General features: G+C 34.4%; 1 protein-coding gene across 2 annotated transcripts in view; it reads right to left on the reverse strand.

Moving 5' to 3' along the window:
• Window positions 1-3,037: 3,037 nt before the first annotated feature.
• KIF5B (kinesin family member 5B) overlaps window positions 3,038-24,358 on the reverse strand; it is a 39,915-nt gene continuing 18,594 nt past the window's right edge. The window contains exons 9-26 of one of the 2 annotated variants that reach the window (XM_088789584.1): window positions 23,326-23,430; window positions 22,870-23,015; window positions 22,033-22,181; window positions 21,391-21,584; window positions 20,475-20,543; window positions 18,250-18,456; window positions 17,608-17,751; window positions 13,247-13,432; window positions 12,506-12,623; window positions 11,859-11,920; window positions 11,655-11,764; window positions 10,731-10,832; window positions 9,570-9,630; window positions 9,381-9,452; window positions 9,117-9,221; window positions 7,959-8,175; window positions 7,301-7,451; window positions 3,038-5,526 (exon numbers count right to left, since the gene is read on the reverse strand). In XM_088789584.1, the coding sequence (XP_088645710.1) occupies window positions 7,321-7,451; window positions 7,959-8,175; window positions 9,117-9,221; window positions 9,381-9,452; window positions 9,570-9,630; window positions 10,731-10,832; window positions 11,655-11,764; window positions 11,859-11,920; window positions 12,506-12,623; window positions 13,247-13,432; window positions 17,608-17,751; window positions 18,250-18,456; window positions 20,475-20,543; window positions 21,391-21,584; window positions 22,033-22,181; window positions 22,870-23,015; window positions 23,326-23,430 (2,178 nt within the window). In that variant the 3' untranslated portion in view covers window positions 3,038-5,526; window positions 7,301-7,320. Of the gene's footprint in view, window positions 5,527-7,300; window positions 7,452-7,958; window positions 8,176-9,116; window positions 9,222-9,380; window positions 9,453-9,569; window positions 9,631-10,730; window positions 10,833-11,654; window positions 11,765-11,858; window positions 11,921-12,505; window positions 12,624-13,246; window positions 13,436-17,607; window positions 17,752-18,249; window positions 18,457-20,474; window positions 20,544-21,390; window positions 21,585-22,032; window positions 22,182-22,869; window positions 23,016-23,325; window positions 23,431-24,358 lie in introns of both variants that reach the window. The other variant, XM_019731491.3, reaches the window with a different exon arrangement.

Raw genomic sequence — 24,358 nt, forward strand, 5'->3', positions numbered from 1 at the left:
TAGCTGTCATGTCTCCTTAAGTCTCCTCTAATTTGACTGTTTGTTTTTCCTTATTTTTAATGAACTTGACATTTTGGAAGAGTACTGGTCAGGCATTTTGTACAATGTCCCTCTAATTGGTTTGTCTGTTTTCCTCATTAGACTGGGGTTATGGGTTTCTGGGAATAACAGTGGTTAGATGCCCTCACCACATATTTGGGGTACATGATATCCACATATATCACTGGTGATGTTAACCTCGAGCACTAGGTTAAGGTAAAAATTCCACGGTGGCTCTCTTCTGTAAGGCAGGGCTGATGGTAGATAAGGCTGTTCTAGAACTAGATTTGCCCACAGCAAAGGAGATAAAATTCTAGCCCCCTCCAATGAAGGCAAGGTGGACACCATTATCATGATATGCTGCAGGGCTGGAATGGCAGCCAGAGACTGGACTCACAGTTATGGAGATGACTAACCGAGCACAGCACATGAAGGGGCCACATGGATAGATGGGCAGCCAACACCACTGTTCAGCATTTACCATCAGGATATCAGTGATGGAAGACAAAGAAGCTGAGGGCAGTTGCCCTAATGTAAAAAGTCACAATTCCTTGCCGTTACCTGAGCCAGTTTTCCAACCCAAACCACACTGAACATGTTGAGTCCCCAGGAGGAAGTTCCTTGCAACAAAGCAAGTACAGACTTTTTTTTTTAACAATTCCCCTGGTCCTGCCCCAAAAGTAATTATGGCCTTATACTAAGGAGAAAGGGGGACACCCAGATATTCTAAGGGAGGTCTGTGGACACAAGGTCTAAGTAGACATTGATACCCAAGGATCTGAAGCATCACTATGGGGGATACACTAATAAATGGAGTGCTGGCCTCGTTATAAATGTGTATGTAATAAGTGCTCACATTAAAACTACACATGCTCTGTGGACCCATCTGGTGGTCACTTCTCTGTCTCTGTACCTATAACTAGACTGACATACTTAGTCACTGTAATGACTCCCCACATGCATCTTTGGCCTATGGGATATAGGTTGTCCTTGAGACCAAACAGAAGCCTGTGTGACTGCTATGCACTCCCTTTTCACACCGCCAGCCAAAATAGTAAATAATACGCTCTTTTCAGATTACAAGAGGACCAAAAGCAGTTCATTCACATGTAGCAGACAATACATGTGTACAATTGTGCCCCAGGGCCATGTTAACTCTTCTGCCCTGTTGTAACAGTGTGAAGAGATCTGGACATCTGGTCATCCCACATGTCACACTGGCGCAGTTCAATTTAGGAGCTAGCGCACTGGGGGCCCTGCTTATATTATCCCTTCCCCCCTCCCCACTCGTTCAAGCCGTTGTTTCTCAGTCTAGTGGTGTAGGACACAGCTCCCTGGCCCATGCTGGTTATTATGAGCCTTGTGCTCCCTCCGGCTGAGGCAGTCGGTCACCAGTTGTCAGTTAGCTGCTCACAGCAGCTCACAGCAGCTCTCGTCGGCTGCCAGTGGCTCCACATGGTAGCCTGCAGCAATACTCAGTAGCCAGCGGCAGCTCACGCCAACCTCGGGCTGCTGATGGCAGCCCAGCAAGCTCCAGGGAGAGCCGTTGTTCACAATCTTAGCTGTAGAGGGTGCAGCTCACTGGCCCATGTGGGAATCAAACCAGCAACCTTTGCGTTAGGAGCACAGTGCTCCACCTGAGCCACCGGGCTGGGCTGATAAACCTTATTAAAATTCTGTTTCCATTTAAACTTCTCCAGGAAAGAAAAAAAATAACTTGAAAGCTCACAGAGAACACTTAAAATATCCAAATAATAAAAAACAAGGAGAAAAATGCACAACCCATCACCACTGGAAGATAGCAGGGAAGCAACTCATTTTGAAACTTGCAAATGGAAAAAATCAAGCATTTGTCCCGTTTTTCCTGTATAAACTATACTACTATGTAACCAAATAGTCGGTGAGGGCAAATTTCTCTATTGTAGCTAACAAATGAAGGAATGACATAATTGGAATATTGCCTTTCTGTAACCTTAATTGATGGATCTAGGTATTCTGTAACATCAATGGTGGCTAACCCAGCGAGAGACAACTAGATATTATGTGCCACCTGATGGAGGAATACCACCACCTATTAGGTAATGCTGCCCCCTCCAACAAAACGAAGCAAAGATCTGGATCTGATTAAATTTGTGGATCCAAAAATAAATTTACGGAAATACCAAAAGGACAGAGTATGTTAAGATATCAAAGGAATGCAATCAGGAAAATATGGGAAACTACAGGACAAATCTGTTTTCTTCATTAATTGCAGGGAAATAAGTGAGATAGATGGGGTGGGGGGAGCTCCACTGTAATATATGGATTTAAATTGGATCATGAGCCAAACAAATTATTTACAAAAATTGAGATTTTGTTTAGGAAATTATTAATTTTTTGGTGATAATGGTATTTTGGTATGTGTTTTAAGGAGTCTGTATTTACACACTGAAATATTTTGAATAAAAACATATATCTAGGATTGCTTCAATAATATGGGGTGTGTGTGCAAACAAGTGGGGTTATGGATGAAACAAGATTAGCCATGGGTTGGTAATTGTTGAAATTGATAGGTACTTGGAGTTCATTACTTACTATCTGCTTTTATAGCTTTTATATGATTAAAAATTTCTGTAATAAATAATTTTAAGGTAAAAAGCCCAATTGCCAATAAAATTTAGGAACAGTCTTTCTTTAGTTTTCTCCAGCTAGACCTGAATAAACATTGAAGTACTGAAAAACAAACTTTAACATTTCTTATATAGGTTAATAAGTCAGGTTCAGATGAACAGAACCAGGTAAACTACACTGAAGTAACATGGTAAGACTGATAATTCATTTCTAGCTCTTAATCCTTCAGCCTACATATTTAATACCTGTTGTCCAAAGAATGCACAATACATTAAGAAACAAAACATACATGAATATAATGACATTAGTCATTATTATGTCAAGACAGAAGCCACTGAGTCATATAAAATCACCCTAATGCTTCTTCAAATAAGTTTTAAGAAAGTCATTACATTTCAAAAAAAAGTTCCTCTTTATTTAAACATAAAACACATTTACAGCATGCAGGTTAAAATAAAACTTAAAATTATATGGCGTCTTCCCAAACCAATTATCTTTGAATGTATCTTCAAAGCACTGAAAATAAACCAACATATTCCACAGGTAGACTCAGACTCTTCTATCACCTCATGTCAAATTGAGTTATGCACAGTAGTTTTCTTAAGTTAGGCAAATAATTTAATTGATCACCATGAATAAATATTACTTTTATTTCACTGAGTTTCTCTTCTGAACCATTTATCAATACCATTCAGAGGAACGTTAATATATTCAGTCCAAAAAAAAAAAAAAAGACATCGCAAACTGAAATAAGTGCCAATGTCGTAGATGATCAGAAATTTTCACTTGTAAGAGTAAAAGCTGTGTTTAATGACCTACCATAGCAAAGAGTTCACTGAAAACAAATTCATGAAATTCTTGGTACACTTTGTGAAAGTTTGAAATTATAAATAGAAAAGAATCAGAGATATTTAAAAAAAAAACAAAAAACGTTAACAATGTGTATTCTGAACCACATGCTAGTTACAATTTATTATTACACAGCACCAATACCCGTGATACATCTAGTAAGAGTGAAACTACCATATTCAGACAAGAGAAAAAGAAATTCTGCTTCATTTATGAATATTGCCAAAGAAGCAACTTCTCATTTGAAAACAAAATATAAATGTCTATGTGAATGCAGCCAAATATTTCTCCACTTAGAAAACTATCACCGTAATAGCTGTAGCACTTTTTAAAAAGTTAATTACATTACTTTAATCTTGCCACACCAAGGTTTTATCTCAATTTTTGGAGTGTTTGTTTTGATCAATTCTAAAAGCAACACCATCATTTTAAAGGTTGCAGACTACAACAGCAAAAATTTGACTGTTAAAAAAATAAATAAATAAATTTATCTTTTAAATGAAAATTATACAAAAGTGGAAATTACAAGTTAAGGAAATAGAAAAATAAGCCAATTATGATCTGAGTCTTCTGACTATGGCTCCAAATTTATTACAAATATCTGTGTATAAAACTTTTTCAAAAAGTTAATTCTGCCAGCCAGATCCTAACACAGAACTTTCCAAGTTTCTCTACCGAGAACCTTAAATCCCCATTCTCCGCAAATTTCTGCTAACACAGTTGCAGTCACCTTCCCCCCATTGATGAAGCAAATATTGAAATCTCTTTCCCTATTGCTTTTATAGCTCTCTAAAACAAACTGTTGATTTAGTTTAATCATCTGAGGAAGAAGTGGCAAAAACAGGTACACTCAGTACTAATTACAAAATTATGGGCGATAGCCAACAAAATTGAGGATTATTAGTGACTTGCAAACAACTTACTATTTCTAGGCTGAATAACAAATAAATTATAGTGTATGACTTAGTGTAGTGGGTTAAAAACAACTCAGGGATTTCAGACCAAAATTTACTTACTTATTTATAAAGTCACCATATATTTTTTCTGTTCTTCCATCTTTTTCCTCAATTACCACAGGCTATAAATTTAGATCAACCAATACAGTACTAACAATACAAAAGTATGTTTAATCCTATAATATCTTAAATCATTTTACTATATTAAGGGGACAAATTAATCCAATTCTTATGTTAACTAGCAGGCTCACCAGAATGAAGCAGGGTATTTTCATTCCATCAAGCTATGCTGATTATAGAATTGGGAAGAAGAGAAAGAGAAATGTAATTCCTTTTCCAAACTCTCTCTTAAACTGAGACTTGCTTTTGATAACTGTGAAATATGTCTATTCAAGAAAATTCAGCAACAGGCATTTCATGAGATAATTACGTAGCCTTGTTCAGTCTCAAGTGCCTACTTTAAGGTTTCAGTGCACATACAGTAGTTTTCAGAAGCAAATTTCAGAGACGATACAAATAATTTTGACTCTGAAATCATTTCAAGGGATTTTGAAGTACAGTACTGACCTGATACATTTTGTGGGCATGTAGTGTCGTAAGTGGTAAAATTTAAGACATTTAATCTAAATGTTCCATTTTCCCTAAAATAAGGAAGACACTTTAATAAGAAAAACAAGAAGCAGTAGCAGCTAGGTAATTTTAAACTGAGATTAAAAAATAAACGCACACATACACACAAAAACAAGTACAAAAAGCACAATCCTATATGGTACAGTTTGCTTGGCACAGTGAAAACTAAATTAAAGACACAAAAGACAAACTGTGTAATAAATAGGGCCACAGTTGTAAACTGTCATGTTTTTCCTCCTAAGACGCCAAAATTGCACTCTAGTTGAGTTGGGAAGCAGCAGAGTTTACAAGAAGAGTGGGGTAGGAAACAGCTGTACAGGCCAGGTATAATTTATACATTTAAAAAGTTATAATTCTACAATTCTCAGGCGGTAAAGGTTATAGTCACTAAATGACTCTGCTTGATATTATGTCCTCTTCATACTTCAATTACTTTCAACACCTGAAAATGGCAGAAAGCAGAGAGAAAATATTTTTATTTGCATAAAACTTGTGTTTGAGATAAACAGGAAAGGATAAAGAAAATATACCAATAGTTTAAAAATATTTTGGCCAATAGCTTTGACCACTTTTCCCCAATCAAAAACATTGCAACATTAAATGATTTGATTTCTTCTCCTTTAATTTACTTCCTAAGTAGAGCTATTCTGAGCAGTACAATGTTTAAACGGAGGTCAGCCCGTCATTTGTTTTTATTCTTTCCCAAGAGAGTTGTGAATAAGCTGATGTATGAATTATATTTTAAAAAGAAGCTGGAAACCAACAGACAGTGTCAGTAACATTCTTAAGCCAAGAACCACTAACCAGCAATCTACATGGTGGTTTAAAAAAAAGGGAGGGGGGAGTGAAGAGGGGTGGAGGAATAAGGATACACGAAAGGTACGTATGGTAGGAAAGTGACCGTGAAAGTAAATTTCAGCAGTTGTTACCCCAGAGGCATCCCTATATTAAACTGTCCACTTACCTATGTGTTCAAAGTATTATGCAAGCCAGAAGATCAGCCATATAAAACTGGGTACTAAAGGTACCAGTATTATTAATACATTGCCATCTTACCCCAAAATAAACCCAGGGTTTTGGAATGTTTTTCTTAATAATTAAAGGAATAATTTAAAATTCCTCTACAAAGTGTTTCATTTTTTAGTAATTTATCACTTAAGTAGATCATACTCCTCAAACATGGTTTAAAACTGATTGATATAGTAAGAGTTAAAAAAAAAAAAACTACTATCCTTTGGACCACCAATGAGACAAACCTGTAAATGTTTATGCTTTTATAGTTACTTCAAGTCTTGAAAACCTAGTTTGACTAGGTTAGCTATCTCCCTCCGGTGCTAAACTGCTGTCATTACAATGGGATCAGCATTTTACTTTCAAGCTAAAACCTAGCTATACTTAACAAAGGCCACGGTCTGTCTTCTCTGCAAATCATATGAGTTCAAAGTTTACATATGAATTTTAATATGAGCACAATATCCAAAAAGGACAAACTTTCATTGCTATAGTTATGCTTTAAAAATCTCCTTGCCCACTTTCCACTTGCAGAAAAGGATACGCTCTATACTAGGTAATGATATCGTGTGTAATTCTCAAGGATGACTTCCATTTTACTAATAAAGGGGCTCTTAAAGTAAATACAAGAGGTCCTTGAATATCATTGTTTTGTTTAACGTTGTTTTGTTATAACACTGAGGTTCATATCAATCAGCCTATGACAAAATTGGTCTTGTTATACATTTGGTGCAGTCTTTCTGGAAACAGTATGTTAATATGTATCAAGAGCCTTAAAAATGTTCACACTTTCTTGTAAATCCACTTTTGGGAATCTTCTGGAAATAATCTAAAACATGAGGAGGGTATATAAAAAGATTTCTACACTTCTAATTTCATACACATATATTTCAATTTTGGAAAATTTCAAGTATGGAAAAATTAACATACTTAATTACAGTTTCAGTAAAAAGGAACAGTTATAAATTAGACAGAATACCAAGATCTTTTAAAAATGATCCAATTTAGGTTGAAAACACAAATTTGAATATGTAGCATGATCTCAATTATGAAAAAAGACTAGAAGAAATTGTGTCAAGTTACTTTTACAATTATATAATAAAAAATATGACATTAATGTGAGAATCCAAAAAAGTGTTTAATGACCAATGGTTGAACGTTTCCATGTATAGCTATGATTCAAAAGCCAGATATAAACTACAAACCTGTGGGTAATGTGTAATGCTCACAGTTGTTTACCTCCTCCGCCTCGTACTGCCACGGGCTGGCTGTTCTGAATAAATGTACCTCCTCCACGAACTGCACTTGGATGAGTTGGAGAAGCTGCTGGATGCTGCCCAGGACGAATAGGTTTAGCTAAAACAAAAACCAAAAACTGGCTTTAGAATAAACCTTAACACATGACTGTAACGACCTTTTAGGTCTCTTCTCTTTGTTTACAACAAATTCCCAAGTGTTTTTCTCGGCCTTTTTGTTTCTTAGCAGATTCCTCTAGCTCTTCCTTTCCTCCAGGACCTATACGATCTAGCCTCTTAAACACCTTACGCCTACATCAATGATTACTCGGAAGCATGAAATACTGCTGCTGGCTTATTTTCTTGCAATTCTCTTTGCTTTAGTAACATTGCTCGATATAGTTTATTTCCTATCCCTGAATATTCTTGCTTGCTTGTCTAGTTCTTTTTTATCTTCTTTGCCTGTTAATGTGGTTAAACCTCAACTTCGTTGTTTCTTTGGAAAGTTAGAAAAAACAGACCAAATATCACCGTTACAACACATAATTAATGAATCAGATTATGTTTTAAAGTAAATGAAAACATTCAAACCAAGCAAGGTTTACAGGTTTTAATGTGTTCTACTAACCAATTTGCGCAGAATGTCCTCGTCTGGCCATATTCTTTGACCTGACTGCTTCCTTTATACGATCTACTTCTTGCTGATACCGTTTGCGATCACGAGATGCATTTTCTTTGGCTTCTTTCAGTGCTGACTCCAGAGCTTTCACTCTCTCAGCTGTAGCTCTAAGTCGCTTTTCCAACTTAGGAAGTTCACAGCGAAGATCTGCATTATCACGTACCAACTAAAGGTACATAAAGAAAATTAGTATTCTAGCTATGACAAGGTGGTTTGAGAAAGTATGAACAGTTCATAATTTCTCTTTAGAAAAGAAGTAATACTACACTGTATACTAAGGTTTTCCAATTTCCTAACTTAATTTAGGCAGCAATAACCAAGGAATACATATATCCATCCATATCATGCATAAATATTTCTCACAGATATAATTTCATTTGACTTTTTTTGGGGGGTGGAGGGTAGGGGTTGTTCTTTCCCCTTACCAAGCAATGAAAATAAGTTAGAACATAGTGTTAGGTCTCTTTGGTAAGATACTAATCTTCTAGAAATGAATAGCCTTTTAAACATACCAACTTAGACCCACAAATACACATAAATTTAGCAAGCCCCTTAATAGATGTTGAAAGCGAAAAAGGCTAAAATTTCTTTAACCTTACTCTAATGCAAACATCTAGAATAAACATCAGCTTTACGAATAACAAAGATATACAATTTAGTGTGCTAAGAAATATTTTGGTAAGTAATTAAATCATTTATCAAGCCATAATGAAAAATAAGACGTTATTAGCCAGTACTTTTTTTAAAAATGAACTGTCTCATGATGTTAGATATTTCATACTTGGGGCATTAAATGTGAAAGGACCAAAAAAGTTGTATTTTAGCTGCAAAGACTTATCTACCAGAGATTTTTTTAATTACCATGAACAAATTAAGAAAACTGACAGACTTGTTATTTTGGAAAGTAAGTACGAATATAGGTTTTCACCGGCCTCTTTTGATAAAAGAGTTTTAAAAATATTAACTTCCCTAAAAATTGCTAGTGGTTTCTTTCTATAAGTGCTTAATAAAACAATGGAATGGCCCTGGGTATGGAAATTCAAATACTTGCCACTCCTCAAATTTTTGTTACAATGTTGCAGCTACCACAAACATATTGTTTATTACCTGCTTGTGCACTTTAGTGAGTTGTTCAAGATTATTTTCAAGAAAGGAGATTTTTTGCTTTTGAGCAGCACTGCCTCCAGTGTCATCAGAATCGATCTCTGCACTCTAAAAAGGTCAATGAAAAGTATTAAAAATTTTTAAGCTCAAAAAACCCCTAAGCTTAAAAACAGAAATTGTTATGACAAAACTTTTTCACTTATGAATATAAAGCAATACACACAGTAGTCACCCTTTATACAAACAGCCACACCTCTATAGCTTTACCTTTTTAACTCTGGTGGCCAGGTCCTGAACAAAGAGCTTCCGCAGGTTATGTAAAGTCTGAAGCTCTTTTGCCTGGAATTAACAAGAACAGCAGTGTTTTTGGAGTTCAGACTTCAAATTTAGTATAACCAATGGGAGAAAAACCCATTAAATTTTCCCCAGTCCTATTTATCTTCAAGTTTTTCTTACCACTGTCTCTTCCAAACCCTTCAGGTCTTGTCTTGCTTGTTCTCGTCTATCTTGCATAACCCTAGACAAAGGAAGAATATACATAATACACTTTCAACTTTGATTCCATAAAATCTAGTTTTATTTAGTACAAGAGTCAAATCAAATATTTTTATCTGACAGAATCAATTCTTAAATTCAAATAAATGAAAGATGCTTATTTTTGAAGTTTATTCATGTTGTCTTTCAAAGAAATTTTTGTAATACCTTATAATTTCCTAAATCTATAGTTTATTAGGAAAAGAACTCTCCTTATATAGCAACGGAAGAGATAAAATGTGGCAGAATTCAAAGACTAAGGAGTGGTTCTTATTTATATTTTAGAATACGTCACATACAGCATAATGCTATTTATCCAAAATAATTCTGATTAACACGTTGCGTACGGCGGGGTTTAAATCCCTTCTGAAGATTCTCGTGATCCGTACGCAACGTGTTAACTGGGAATTACAGATTACAAATTATCAGACTAAAATATTTTACATATTTTACTTAAACTTATTCTAAATAAATTATGGCTGAGATTCAGCAGACTATAAAATCAACTCTGAGTTGGTCCTGATGGTGTTACCATTCTAATAACAGCAGTTCATTTACAAATTATCTCTCATAAATGCAAGGTATGTGAAAAATTATAATCCTGAGTTTTCTATCTGCTCAGATTCTAGAAAACTGAGTATTGACTGACTATACTCTTAGTAAATTAGAAAAAGTAAATGGTGAAAAACCTGTGTTCAAAAGGCCAGGCTAACATAACAATGTCCTTTTATATAAGATCAATTTTGACAAAAATTCAGTTTTTAGGGCAGACTCTGAAACCTTTTAAATTACTTAATGCCAAGTTTTAGGTTTATTTCCATGACAGATCTTAAAGGAAAATGGTGGCAAAGAAACAGCAAGCAAATTGATAAACAGAAATCTGAATCTTGACCATCACTGAAATATCAGACCTTGCTTTCACTAAAGTGCAAGAATGTATAAATCAAACCAATGCAGAGGGTTTAAGAAAAACACTCTTTAGCCTATACAAAGTGAGAAATGTACCTGCTGGATATATCCAACAGTCATGTCTGCAATACTCTTAGTTTTCAATTTTAAAGTTGAATTAAAACATTTACTCACGTAAGTTCATGTAATTTTTTGCTCTTTTCCTGATCTGTAGCTTTCAACTTCTCATGCTCTACTCGCAAACGTTCCTGCTCTAACATCATTTTCTGGTTTTGGCTGACAAAAGAAAAATAACACAGTATCAACACCACTGTTTTCTGAATGTCGTCATTAAAAATGTTCAAACTCTTAAATTCTACAATTTCACCACTGTAGCAACCAAGGCCTCCTGTGATCCGGTCTGCAACAGGGCGGTGGGGGGGGGGGGGGGGGGGGGGGCGGGAGGGTGGTGGGAGGGGGGGGGAAGAGGACCTGCCTACTTTCAGCTATATAGTATTTTTTGTATTATGGTTGGAAATCATGATTTTATTCTTCTATATCTTTCATCTGCCTGAACCTTTGTCCCTAAATCCATTAGGTATTAATAATAAGAGCCATGTCCCAAACTTTTCATCATTTTTTCTTAGGCTCCTCTGGTTTCTCCTCAAATCATGATTTAGTTGCTACGCTATATGCATACGGTTATGGAAGTAGGAATAATGTCTTCTAGATAAACAAAGAAGACAACTTCTATTAAAACAAAAAACCCGTAATTTCCAATAAAGTTTTTCTCAGTTAAAAATATTTTAAAAAAGAAAGTTAAGGAAGTTATTTGAGACTGTGATTTCTATTTGTAATAATGGTTGAAGTTGGGGTATTTTTCCTTTTGACTGAATAGCTACATCAAAAGACCTAACAATTTTTTTCACCTGGAACTCTGAAGTTATGCGTATAAATGAAAAAAAATATTTTTCAAGTCAAAAATTATAATTTCAATGATAAATGCAGGTATGCAATAAGAACATACTGTCCACCAGGAACCAATTATTTCCTCTTGTCTAAACAGTCAATCTTTCTGAGTTAGCTTTTAATATTTCGAGGAAAGAAAAATATACTTACTCTTGAAGATCAGTAATAAGTTTTTCTTTTGCTTCAACTTCATCTCTCAAGCTACTAATTTGTTTTTGATGAGTTTCTCTGTGGCTTTGGATCTGCTGTTCAACAGCTTGCTAAAATCATTGGGGGAAAGGATAGTAAGCCAGACTAATAAAGATTAATAATGATAAATTAAAGCCATTAGAATTAATGTTACATAAAACTTGCCTTAACTTCATTTGCAGTCTGAACCTTATTTAAGTGCTCCTTTTCCATTTCATGGACTTTTTCTGTTTGGGTAGGAAGAGAAAACAAGAGGAAATAAGCGTTCGAGTTCTTCATATAAACCAAGGAGCAAGTGGGCTTTATGAGGGTATGGTCTTTAGCACTACTTGACTTTTCACCATCCAAATGCCACACTGTAAATCTTGCTCTCCAAGCCCGATGACATGTTGACTAGTACATTTAGCTGTATCCTCTGTGTTGATAATTATGGTTTCTTTTATTTTCTTTTCCTAATCCCAGAACAGATGGGATAGTGCATAGTAGGAAAATGAGAAAGCGTTGTAAATTCCTATGTCAAGATTTATGTGTATGTATGTGTGTGTATATTCTTCATATATGTGTGTATATGTATAACTTCATATATATGTATAACTTCATAACTTTGTGGGAAAATTCCCAGATTGGCTACTGCAATATTCAAACACAATTTCAAAAAGTTTCAAAGCCACATTAAAACATTTTTGTTTACTATTCCAAGTTATCAGTATTCCTACTCTCTGTCAATATTAATATGTTTACTACAACTACACTAAGGTAAGGACAAATTAGTATAGATATATAACTCATAAATAATTGGAAGAAGTTAATACCTTGTGCTCGAAGCTGGACTAGCTCTTCACTGAGGGAATCAACAGATTCCTCCAGCTGTCTTTTCTTTTGTTCCACATTTTGAAGGTATTCGGTCAATGACTTGATTTTGGCTTCATGCTTTTGGGAAAAAACTTATGTGAAGTGAAAAAAATCTCATGCAGATATTTTATTTTTAAGACTATATGATAATAAGCAAGTTTTATCAGTGTACATAAATATATAATACGCTTAAAGAAAGATATTTAAACCTAACATGTTCAGGGGCCAAATTTACAAAGATAAAGAATTTAGTCAATGAAATGGTCATCTGTATAGTTTATGACTCTTGTAACAAAGGCTCTAAAGGCTGAAAAATCAGACATTCTTGTTGTTATCTCCATATGACATTACCCTCTTCCCTCCTACAGTTCCTAACTTGGTGAATGGCCTCATCCATTCAGTTGCCAAAGTCAGAAAACTGGCCCTGCAGTTTTGTTCACCCTCGAATTCTTCTAGCTTCTTCAACAGTCACAACACTCACATATTTCTAGTAAAGCTGTATGCTTAACATATACATTTTAGTTAATACAACCCAGTTAAATTATTCATGTTATTATAATGCAGCTAGACTAGGATAAACTGACCAAATTAATTTTGTTACTCAAAATAACCTGTGGAAGTTCATTTTTCTTAAAACCTTTACAATAAGATTTATATGCGACTGTTCAGAATACAAAGAAACTTTGTTCTGTAATACATACTTGAGAGATACGAAGCTGGCATGCTGCTAGCTCCTTTTCATTTTCTTCCATTTTTTTGTTGCTCTCAGTTTGTGTGCTTTCTAACTGTTTGCAGCGTTTTACCATTGTTTTTACTTCTGACTTCATTTTACTAATGTAGAGCCTTGCAACAGTGAACTCTTCATCTATCATGCCAGTTCCCTCGGGCTGCTGAGAAAAAAAGTGAAATTAAAAACAATGAAATACAAAAATTGTCCAGTATGTGTTTACCCAATTAGACTCTAAAATCTTAGAACAAAATTACTATATTTTGTATTACTCAATATTCATAGGAAATCTGGAGCTTTCTTTTATTAAATATTGGGTAATAAAGGTTAAGTAAAATAGAACTTAATTTTTGCCATCTTTTCTAAAAAGTAATGTTAATACATGCCAACAAGGAAAAAAAGAATGTAAACCTAAAAAACAAACAAAAAAAGACCCTGATGAATTCTGCCTCTTTCAATATTTGGATTTCCTCTCTACAGGCCCTCTTCGGTAAGTTTATTGTGAACCATGTGTAAGTCCAGTTTAAAACTTAATAAGGATGTTTAGGTGGCAGGGAAAGGATTACTTTTAAGCTCACTAAGGAGGAATTATGGTCACTGTAGTTTCCATAACTGTCATGGTGAAGTTTCACTATAAAATTCCAGTACAATCTTCAGTGTCAAAAACTAAGTGGAGCTTGAGAAGGAAGAAATAAAACTGTCTTTGTTTACAGATGACATGATTATTAAAATACTCCAGGAACTAATAAGCCATTATAGTAACACTGCAGAATACAAGATTAACATATAAAAGTCAATCACTTTCCTATATATCTGCAACAAACAAGTGGAATTTGAAATAAATAAAAAAAAAGTGCCATTTACATTAGCACCAAAAAGAAAAAAGAAACACTTAGATATAAATGTAGTATAATATGTATTAGATCTACATGCGGTAACTATAAAACATTGATGAAAGAAATCAAAGAACTAAATAAATGGAGATAATCCATGTTCATGAATAGAAGACAATACTGTTAAAACATTTCTCCCCAACTTGATCTATGTATTTAATATAATCTCAATCAAAATCCCGCAAGTTATTTTGTAGATTTCGACAAACTGATTCTAAAGTTTATATGGAAAGGCAAAAAATGAAAATAAAAAAAGGCAAAAGACCCTGAATAGCCAACAATACTAAAGAAGCGCAATCAGAAGACTAACACTACCCCCTACAAGATTTACTATAAAGTTACAGTAATCAAACCTCTACGGAGGCAGGACACAAATAGGTAGTGTTTAGAATGACTAAACTAACACAGAGCAGGATACAAAGTTACAGTAATCAAAATGATGTGATATTGGCAAAATAATAAACAAATAGGTTATTGGAACAGAAGAGAGCCCAGGAATAGACACACACAAATACAGTGAACTGATCTCAGGCAGAGGTAATTCAATGGAGAAAGGATAGTTTTTTCAAAAAATTTACTGGAACAAGTAGCAATGCCCATGTAAAACAATGAATTTTGACAGACTTTTTATACCTTTCAGAAAAATTAACTCCAAATGGATTATAGACCTAAATATAAATGCAAAACTAAAAAACTTCCAGAAGATAACCCAGGGGAAAGAAACTCTAGGTGACGTTGAGTATAAAGATGAATTTTCAGACACATCACCAAAAACACAATCCGTGGGGGAAAAAAAAAACAAAACTTGCACTTTGTTAAAACTAAAAACTTCTGCTCTGTAAAAGACACTGTTAAGAGAAAAGATAAATAAGCCACACGGGAAAAATATACGCAAAATACATATATGATAAAGAACTTGTCCAAAATATACAAAGAACTCTTAAAACTCAACAATAAGAAAACAAATTAAAACGACAAGGAGATAACACCACACATCTATCCAGAATAGCTCAAAACCAAAAAACTAATGACACCAAACACTGGTGAGGATGTGGAGTAACAGGAAATCCTATTCATTGCTGGTGGGAATGCAAACAGCTCCAGTCACTTTGGGAGTTTCTTACACAGCTAATAGTCTTAACATACCATCTAGCTATCATGCTCCAAGGTATTTTTACCCAACTGAACTGAAAACTTATGTCCACAGAAAAGCTTGCACATAAATAAACAAACTGATACATCCATAGCATGGACTATTATTCAGTGATAAAAAAATGAGCCACAAGAAGACACAGAAGAAACTTAAATGCACACTGCTAACTAAAAAAGCCAATCTGAAAAGGCTATATACTGTATGATTCCATCTATATGAAAGTTAGGAAAAGGGAACACTATAGGGATCTTTTTAGATCAGTGGTTGCTAGAGATTCAGGGGAGAAGGATGAACAGGCAAAGCAGGCGATTTATTAGAGCGGTAAAGTTATTCTATGATATACGGTAACAATGGATCTATTATGCATTTGTCAAAATCCATAGAACTGTACACACTAAGAATGAACCACAACATAAAAAACAAAACAAGTGGAACTCAAGCAGTGCTTAACTGATGATGTTAACAGGAAAAGAATTATATGCAAATGACAATAATACTGAGGATCCACAGATTTTTCCCCCTCCTTCTTTCGCCTCCCCCCTACTCCAGTTCAAGCCGTTGTTTCTCAGTCTAGTTGTGTAGGACACAGCTCCCTGGGCCCTGGCCCATACTGGTATGATGAACCTTGCGCTCCCCTCTGCTGAGGCAGTTGGTAGCTGGTCATCTGTTGACCACTCACAGCAGCTCATGGCAGCTCTTAGCACTGCAGCCCATGGCAGCTCATGTTGGCTGCCGACCACAGCAGCACAGAGCTGCCCATACCGACCTCCGGTTGCTTGTGGCAGCCCAGCTCCAAGGAGAGCTGTGTTCACAATCTTAGCTGTAGAGGGCGCAGCTCACTGGCCCATGTGAGAATCAAACTGGAGATCTCGGCTTTAGGAGCAAGGCTCTCCAACCACCTGAGCCACCCGGCTGGCCCCAGATTTCTTTTTAAAAAACCTATTTGCAAGGCTGACTGCTTTCACAATGTTATAATGGTATAGTGGAAAATACCAGTCTAGGAGTCAGGGAACCTGCATTGTATCACTCCACCACTAAACAAAGCCATTTGTAATCTTTATTTTCTCTATCTTTACCACAGGTGAAAAAGTGGTAGATTATTTGAACATGAAATGTAAGGATTTTTCTAAAAAAAAAAGTTGCAAATCTACAAAGCAAATTTTGAAAACCTTTCTATTCTTCAATGATATGAAGTAAATCTACTTTTCCGTAACATCTCCCACTACTTCACCATAAAAAAGACAGAACAAAATGTTCGGACTGATGGTGGAAAGCAAGTCAATCACCCAGTATTTAACACGTTGCGTACGGATCACGAGAATCTTCACGAGGGATTTAAACCCCGCCGTACGCAACGTGTTAACGACATGTTTCCTTTTTTTCAGTGATGTGAGCCGACATTAAGAAATGACACATGAGGAGAAAGATTACAAGAATCCTTGCCTCCATCAACAGACAGCAGCTTTGAATAACAACCAACAGAAGGAATGTGTGCACCACATTGAAAACCTTTATTTCCATCTCTTGTTAAACTTGGATTCTTAGTATGCTCTCACTATAAACCCAAGTACAAATTTGTTCTTAACTATAATTAGGCTTTAATCAAAAAGGTAAAGTCCAAACAAATACCTACTGCAACATAGTAATCTTTAATGTTATATACATGTTTCTGCAGCTAAGAGTCTTAGTTTGCTTTCTTGGTCTAAGTTTTAAATCTACCAGGTCACTGAATTTTCTTTAACCACATGCCTAGTGATAACAAAATCAACATTATTATCCTTAAAAATATTACTAGAAAAGAAGGCATAAATAAGTGGCCAAATTTTGATAACTCTGAGGTTCATGGTACTACTACATGTTTGAAATTTTTCATAATAAAATTTGAAGAAAAAAGAATCAATTAGCAGTGCTCATCTTTTATCTTTTTAAACAGTTAAAGCAATTACAGGCCAATTCATTAATGAGTTTACTCCCTGGGCTAACCTTCACCTTTGTTCCAATTATACACTGTCACGCATGGTACTTTATTAACATAATCTTTACATAGTAAAGAACCAAACATGGGGTCCAAATAAATGCTACCTACTGAATGTTCGTCTACTTAAGTACTCCATTCCCTTTTCTCATCTATTGAAAAATGAAGATACAGTAAGACCATCCATCTACTACCCCTGACTATTATGAGGATGAGTTCATGGGTAGGAAAGAAACTTCATAAAAAATAAGTAGTAAACAAAAGCACGAGCTACATACAAATAATTACACTTAATATTTGGTTATTATACTTACCTTCACATCATTATTTCCTACAGCAATTCCTATTTCTGCAAGGTCTTTTAGTAAAGATGCCATCATCTCAGCTGCTCTTTTTTTCTGGTGGTTGGTCATTTCCTTTAGCTTCTGAAGCTCAGCATCTATACTTGCTAAAGTTGCCTAGTAGATCCAAAAACAAAAGGTACAGTTAAATCTATTAAAAGATCAATTCAAATACTGACTGATATTTCAAGTTGCACCTAATAACTCACAAAACCATTATTTTCTGCTTTCATTTTCTTATACTATCTACTAGTTCTATCTACTAGGGATAACATCCAATTCAAACTTAAAAAAGCATCCAATTCAAACTTAAAAAATATTTTTGACCTAACAGACAATGTAAAGTAACCATATTGTGCTCCATTAAGAGCAGGTAGTTTATATTATTGTGCTAATTTTTGAAATTGGGTAATGTCTGCCTAGAAATGGGAAACTTCCAAATTACTTAGATTTGATTTTCATTTATTGCCTTAAGTCTGAGCAAACTGTTAGAATGGAACTGACAGTTTTTCTAGATGGTTGGTATATTTTCTTTATCTATCTTCCATATGCTTAGGTAAGTTTTCATTAAGAATACATGTACTAAAGTATTAAGAAAATAAAACTATATCCTACCGATTTCTGATTCAGTTCATCACTAAGTAATTCATATTCCTTAGTTTTGTCTTCAACTTCCTGAGACTTCTGATCATAATTGACAGCAAGTTCCTCTAAGGCTTGTAAGACTTCTTTTACTTCTTCTTTAGAGGCATCGTTTTCTGCCTGAAGGCGATTCAGCTCAGCTTGCATATTATCTTGATCCCTCCTGGTAGATGCCAGAAGCTAGATGAAAGAGTAAAGTATCTTGTGAAAACTATGTATAGTGAGTGTCAGATGGGTACTAGACTTTTTGGGGGGATCACTTCATAAATTAATTACATAAATGCCTAACCACTACTCTGTAAACCTGAAACTAATATAAAATAATACTGAATGTCAACTATAATTTGAAAAACTATATATAGTTACGGGATGTAAAGTATAGCATAGGGAACATAGTGTTATTTTAATAGCTATGTACAATGTCAGATGGGTAGTAGACTTGTGGGGTTATCACTTTGTGAGGTGTATAAATGTCTAACCACTGTTGTTTTGTACACCTGATAAAATAAAAATAAATAAAATACAATGGAAGAGTTAAAAAAAAATGAGCAAAGTACGTATTTTTACCAATAGTATACAGGTTTTTAAAAACATATTTGCTAAGCACAAACTAGAGGAAATGTGGATGCTATTAACTGCGGTAACATTAATTTTTTCAACAGATTTATCTAATATCTACTATGTAGGCACTGTGCTAGACACTGTGGGAGACAGGAAGGAAATCAAGTAAAGACTCTGCCATTGAGGAATCTAGATGAAAAGATAGGTATATAAATAAATGTAATACAAGAGCCATAAAGGAGGGACAGGACACGACAGTGCTTGGTAGTACGGGGAAAAACAGGGTTCTATCTGTAGGGAAGGTGGCTAGGACAGATAGATTTTGGTCATGTGCAAATTAACATAATAGAAAAACAAAGGCATTCTAGGCTCATGAATAGTGTGCACAGAAAAAGAAATTAGTAAATGTTTAGATTTGCTTTAAAGTTTAGATCTTCTTTGGGTAACAAGGGGTGGCTTCTGAGCTATGCCTCAGGAAAACCTGGTATCAGCATATAAAATTTGAACTGGAGAGAAGCTAAGAGGCTAGTTAGAAGGATACCACAATCATCCAGGGTAAGTGGCTTTTAAGCAGGGGCAATGGAAATGTGTGGGAATATTAATGGGGCAGAAGACTAATGGCACTTAGAAGCAGGAGCCACGTGAATGTCTTATGATGCACAAGACAGAACAACATAATGAAGAATTATGCAAATGTTACAAGTGCCCCTTTGAGAAAGTGCTATAGTTGAAATAAGTATAAAGATGGTCTGACCAGAATTACTTTGGCTGATGGTGGGTATCTCTTTCTTACTGTACAGTCTTTGCTATCCTTCTGCAAAACAAACCTTAAATGAAGGACCACTTTTCAATTATCCCCCCTACTGTGCAGGTGAGATAAAATGAGGGTCGACACTAGGTGAAAAACTAGAGAAGAGAAACTTAGAAGAATCAAGATGAAAGTAAAGATGGCAGAAATGAACAACAGGTTAAGTGAAGGTAGAAATGTGAAGGAGGAGTAAAAAAATGGTTTTATTCATTGACATTCTTATTCCCACAATAAGAGTATACCCAAACTTATAAATTATCAAAGACAAAGTCAATAGGATTCAGAAATCAATATTTACTTAATAAATTTAATAATCCCTTTAGACCTAGCCTGTATCTATAGTGTGGTAAAGTAAGTGACAATAAAACATTGTTTTTAAATATTTCTTCCCTCACTTCCATTGTAAATACTATCCTTTTCATTAAGGGAGGGGGGGATCGAAGGTTACTCCAATGCAGTGTAAGTTTTTCCCAGTAAGAAATGTTTTGGGGAGAATAGGAGACAAAATAGCACTGTACCTTAAGCAAGGAAAGTTGAAGACAGAGATTTAAAAAAATCCAGGTTATATGTTAAAGAGTAAATACTAAAAAAGGCATTCTCTCCCCTCCAGTTTGACAGAAGTCATCATTAACCTTAAAGTGAAGTCAATCTCTGCCTCAATCCATATATCAATCTCACAGGATATCAAGTGAAGCATGCACATATTCAAAAAATTTAAAAACGTACTCTAGTATAATGAGCTCTGTAGATTCCTGCATCTTTTATGTTTAAATGATAATGACAAACTATAAAGCATTTCTGGAAATAATAAGAAAGATATTCAACTTACCTCTTCCTGATCCAACATCTGTGTCTTCAATTTCTCTACCAACTGGCTCTGTTGATTAATTTCCTCATCCTAGAATTAAAGTAACAAATTAAAGTAGCTCACAACCTGGTTCTAATTGTTTCCTAACACAAAATGTAAGATTACTATCACCTTCCCCCTCCAATATTTCAAAATCATGTCTCCAAATTCAACATAGCCATTGTTGAATAAGTTAAAACAGATTGAATTTTTTCAATCATCAATAATTGTAACATTTATCATGCAATAAGAAAAAGTGTATAAACATATGTAACATGCGCAATAAGGGAAAAAAAGCTATTTATTAAATACATTAAATACTAAAAAATAATTAACATGTTCGAAGCTATTATTGAAAATAATGGCCAGGCAGCCACATCCAACTTGCCATTTTTGCTTAAAATACATAAAAATACCACCTAAAAACAAACAAAAACAAAACCAGAACTATTTTCTAGTCTCTTTTCTTACTCATTTTTCCCTTTCTCTCTATTTTGTTCATAATTTGTTCTTCACACTACTGACTGATATAATCAAAGCCAAGAAGATAACATTTTCACTCTATCCTATTTCCACTATCCAATCTCTTACATCATCTTTTACTAGTTTTCAGATCCCCGATTCTAAGAGGCAATTTCATTAAAGCTCTCCAATGACCTAATGCCAAATTTACTTTAAAAAAAAAGTTCCTTTAGCTTAAAAATCATGCCTTATACATAGTTTCTGCATAGAAACAGAAATTGTGATTTTTCTATTTTTTAACAGTGATTTTCAAAAGGTTAACAGAAATAAAAGAAGATGTATATAGGTCACAAGGACTAATAATATTGAAATTAGAAAATAAAAACACCTGTGTCAATAATAGTCTAAAACAAAACAGAACACGAATAGTATCTACCTTGTCATCAAGTTGTTTGTACAATTTAGCAATTTCTTCTTCACACTTTCTTCTTTCAGCATCAGTAAAGTTTCCAGTAACTCCAATTGTGGCTGCTGGTTTATCATTGGTGATAGTAATGTCCTTATCCACTGCAAAAGCTTCTAAGTTGGCTTTCTCTTTGTCAAACTGTTCATCAATAGGCACCGTCTCTCCTAAAATAAGACAACAGAATGATTAACAAAATTCCACCTATCTAAAACTAATTTCAATTTTATTCAATTTCAGCAGCTTTTACTGACTTTCTTATCTGCTCAGTTCCTGAGATTTGAAAAGTTGGAATTACCTTTGACTTTCCTCCCCTATCTTCTAAATCCAGTCACAAAGTCTTGTAATTTTTATTGCTTTCACCCTAATCTAGGTACCCTGCTATCTTGTGACTTTTATAGCTTCTTAGTTGGCCTTTGTACCTATTTATTATTTCAGGTAAAATCAGAATTTAATGTAAAAGAGACTTCATTTTTATTTGATGATCCCTAATGCCTAGAAAGTGAAAATGGATATGCTTTGTTTACATTTATAGTCACACCTAAATCTCAAATTTATAAAATAGCTCTAAATCTATATTCAACAACCAAAAATGAAAAATTCTAAAGTTATTACCATTACGCCATCGATTGAGTTCATTTTCAAGCCATTGAATGGTGTTCCGCAGGGTCTTATTTTTTTCTTTTTCTCTTTCATACTTCTTTTTCCACTGTTCTGCAGTTAACTCTACATTGACACAAACTGTGTTCTTAATTGTTTTGGCCCTAAGAGAAGTGATTGGAGGGAAAAAAAGAATGTGACTGAAATTATTTTCAACTGATATCTAATCTTTCTATGTAATACACACATATATATGGCTAAGTAACTTAACTATTCTTGTCCCGTAAACTTGTTGACTAAATACTAAGAGCTATAATTAGTATAGTACTCAATCGCACCCCAACTAAATTTGGGTCAGCTCCCACATCCGTGAATAGCTTTAAAAAAAAAAAATCAACCTGATAAGGATAAAACATAAGGGCCTATATTTTTCTAATTCATTTGCAAGGCTGAATTAAGAAATCATCATTGGAGGTCAAAGATGAAGCCATCATTATTTTCCTAGGTTAACCATCTCATATAGATTACTTGAACACTGTCATTTATTCAACATAGGATTATATTTGTCAGACTTATACTGTATTACCTGATTCAATGCTTATTTAATGCTGAATTAAAGCTTCTCACATAACTGTCTAAAGTTAACATTTGACTTTAATGTGTACTAAAACTTAATTCAAACCCAAGCAGTCTAAAAAACGGACCTTACTCATTATGTCTCTCAATTAAAAAGTTGTGTCTAGCACACTAACAATATGCAATGATTTGAATAATATCTACCTGATATTTTCCTAGATTTAATGAACAAAAGGCCTATTTACATTCAGATTTTGTGTTTTCTTAACAACAAACCTTTGGCCAAATAGGAGTGTAGATTTTGTTTCAGATTCATTGTATGATGATGGAGAGCAGCAAATTACAATAGTGGTTCTACAGTTCCCACCTAATGAATCTTGAAGGATTCTTGTCATTTTACTATCTCGATATGGGACATATGTCTACATACAAAAACAAAAAACATGTAAGACCAACGGGTTTCTACATAATAAAATCTGTTATATAAATATGCTATTTAAAATAAACTACAGAGTGATTTCAGTTATTTTGTTTATTAAGATGAGAACTAGGATATACATACTAATACGATAAAATAAATTCCTAAGAGACAACAAACTCATACATAGATTCAAACAGTGAATCTCTCATTCACTCGCACCTTCATATATATATGAATGTACAGCGCGCGCACACATTTAAGTAATTCCCCATAAGGTTAAGAACAGGGAAATAAAAGACATGTATACTCACACTACCCTCAGCCAAAGCAGAAATAACATTTCCAAGAGCAGAAAGAGACTTGTTGATGTTCTTAGCTTCATCCAGCACGGCACCTTCAGCTCCAGTTTTACTAACCTATACATAAGATATATAAAAAAAAAAAGAAAGAAAATTCTAAGTTTAAGATGATTTTCCTTGAATTTTCTAAAAAGTTCGGAGGTCATCTACTGATGACCAGCAGAACAAAACAAAAAAAACCAAAGCTTCATGACTTTATTTGCCAAGTGTTTACTCTCAGGTACCACTATCTCTCAAGTATTACTCTTTTGAGAACTTGGTTAAGTAACTATTTGTAGGATAAGAATGTGATTAAGGAGACACCAAATTTTATTTTCAGTCTGTGCTCTTCAAAATAACCAGTTTAACACATACATTTATAGTTTACTAATTTGTTAGTCACTTTTGCTACATTAGAAAAAGAGGAACTTTCTAAAATTTGCTAAAACATGTTGTTGATAGAACCATTAGAACAGAGACTAAATTTAAACATATAAGCAAACTTGCTTCTTTTAAAATGTGTGTGTGTGTATAAATATGTTAGCAATGTTGGCTGAAAAAAATGGCCTCTCAGAATTTGTAAAATTAGAAACAGCCTTTAAAGGATATGTTTAAGACTTTTTTGAGTAGAAGGAAATAGATGTGTCACTCTAATCAGAAAAAACAAATTTAGTAGAACAGCAAAAATAGTCACAGGGGTCAATATTGAAACATTTGAACTTATTTTGACATAAATTAGAGTCAGATTATATAGGACTGTAATAATGAAATAATCGCCCAAAGGCCAAAGAAGTAAGTACAACCAAATCGGAAATGACTAAATCAGAAATTGATAGTTACCAATTTTCACAGGGAGCCCTTTGCTAATAAGGATAAAAGATACCAAAAATTAGGAAAAGGATACCACATAAAATTTGTAACAACATAAGCTGAAGAAGTTCTCGATAAAAACATACATCTTAAGTTAAAGGTAACACCTATTGGTTGAATTAGACTATGGTCCAAA

The sequence above is a fragment of the Rhinolophus sinicus genome, chromosome 1 (genome assembly GCF_057876585.1).
Source record: "Rhinolophus sinicus isolate RSI-liver-muscle chromosome 1, RSI-T2T, whole genome shotgun sequence".
NCBI classification, from domain to species: Eukaryota; Metazoa; Chordata; class Mammalia; order Chiroptera; family Rhinolophidae; genus Rhinolophus; species Rhinolophus sinicus.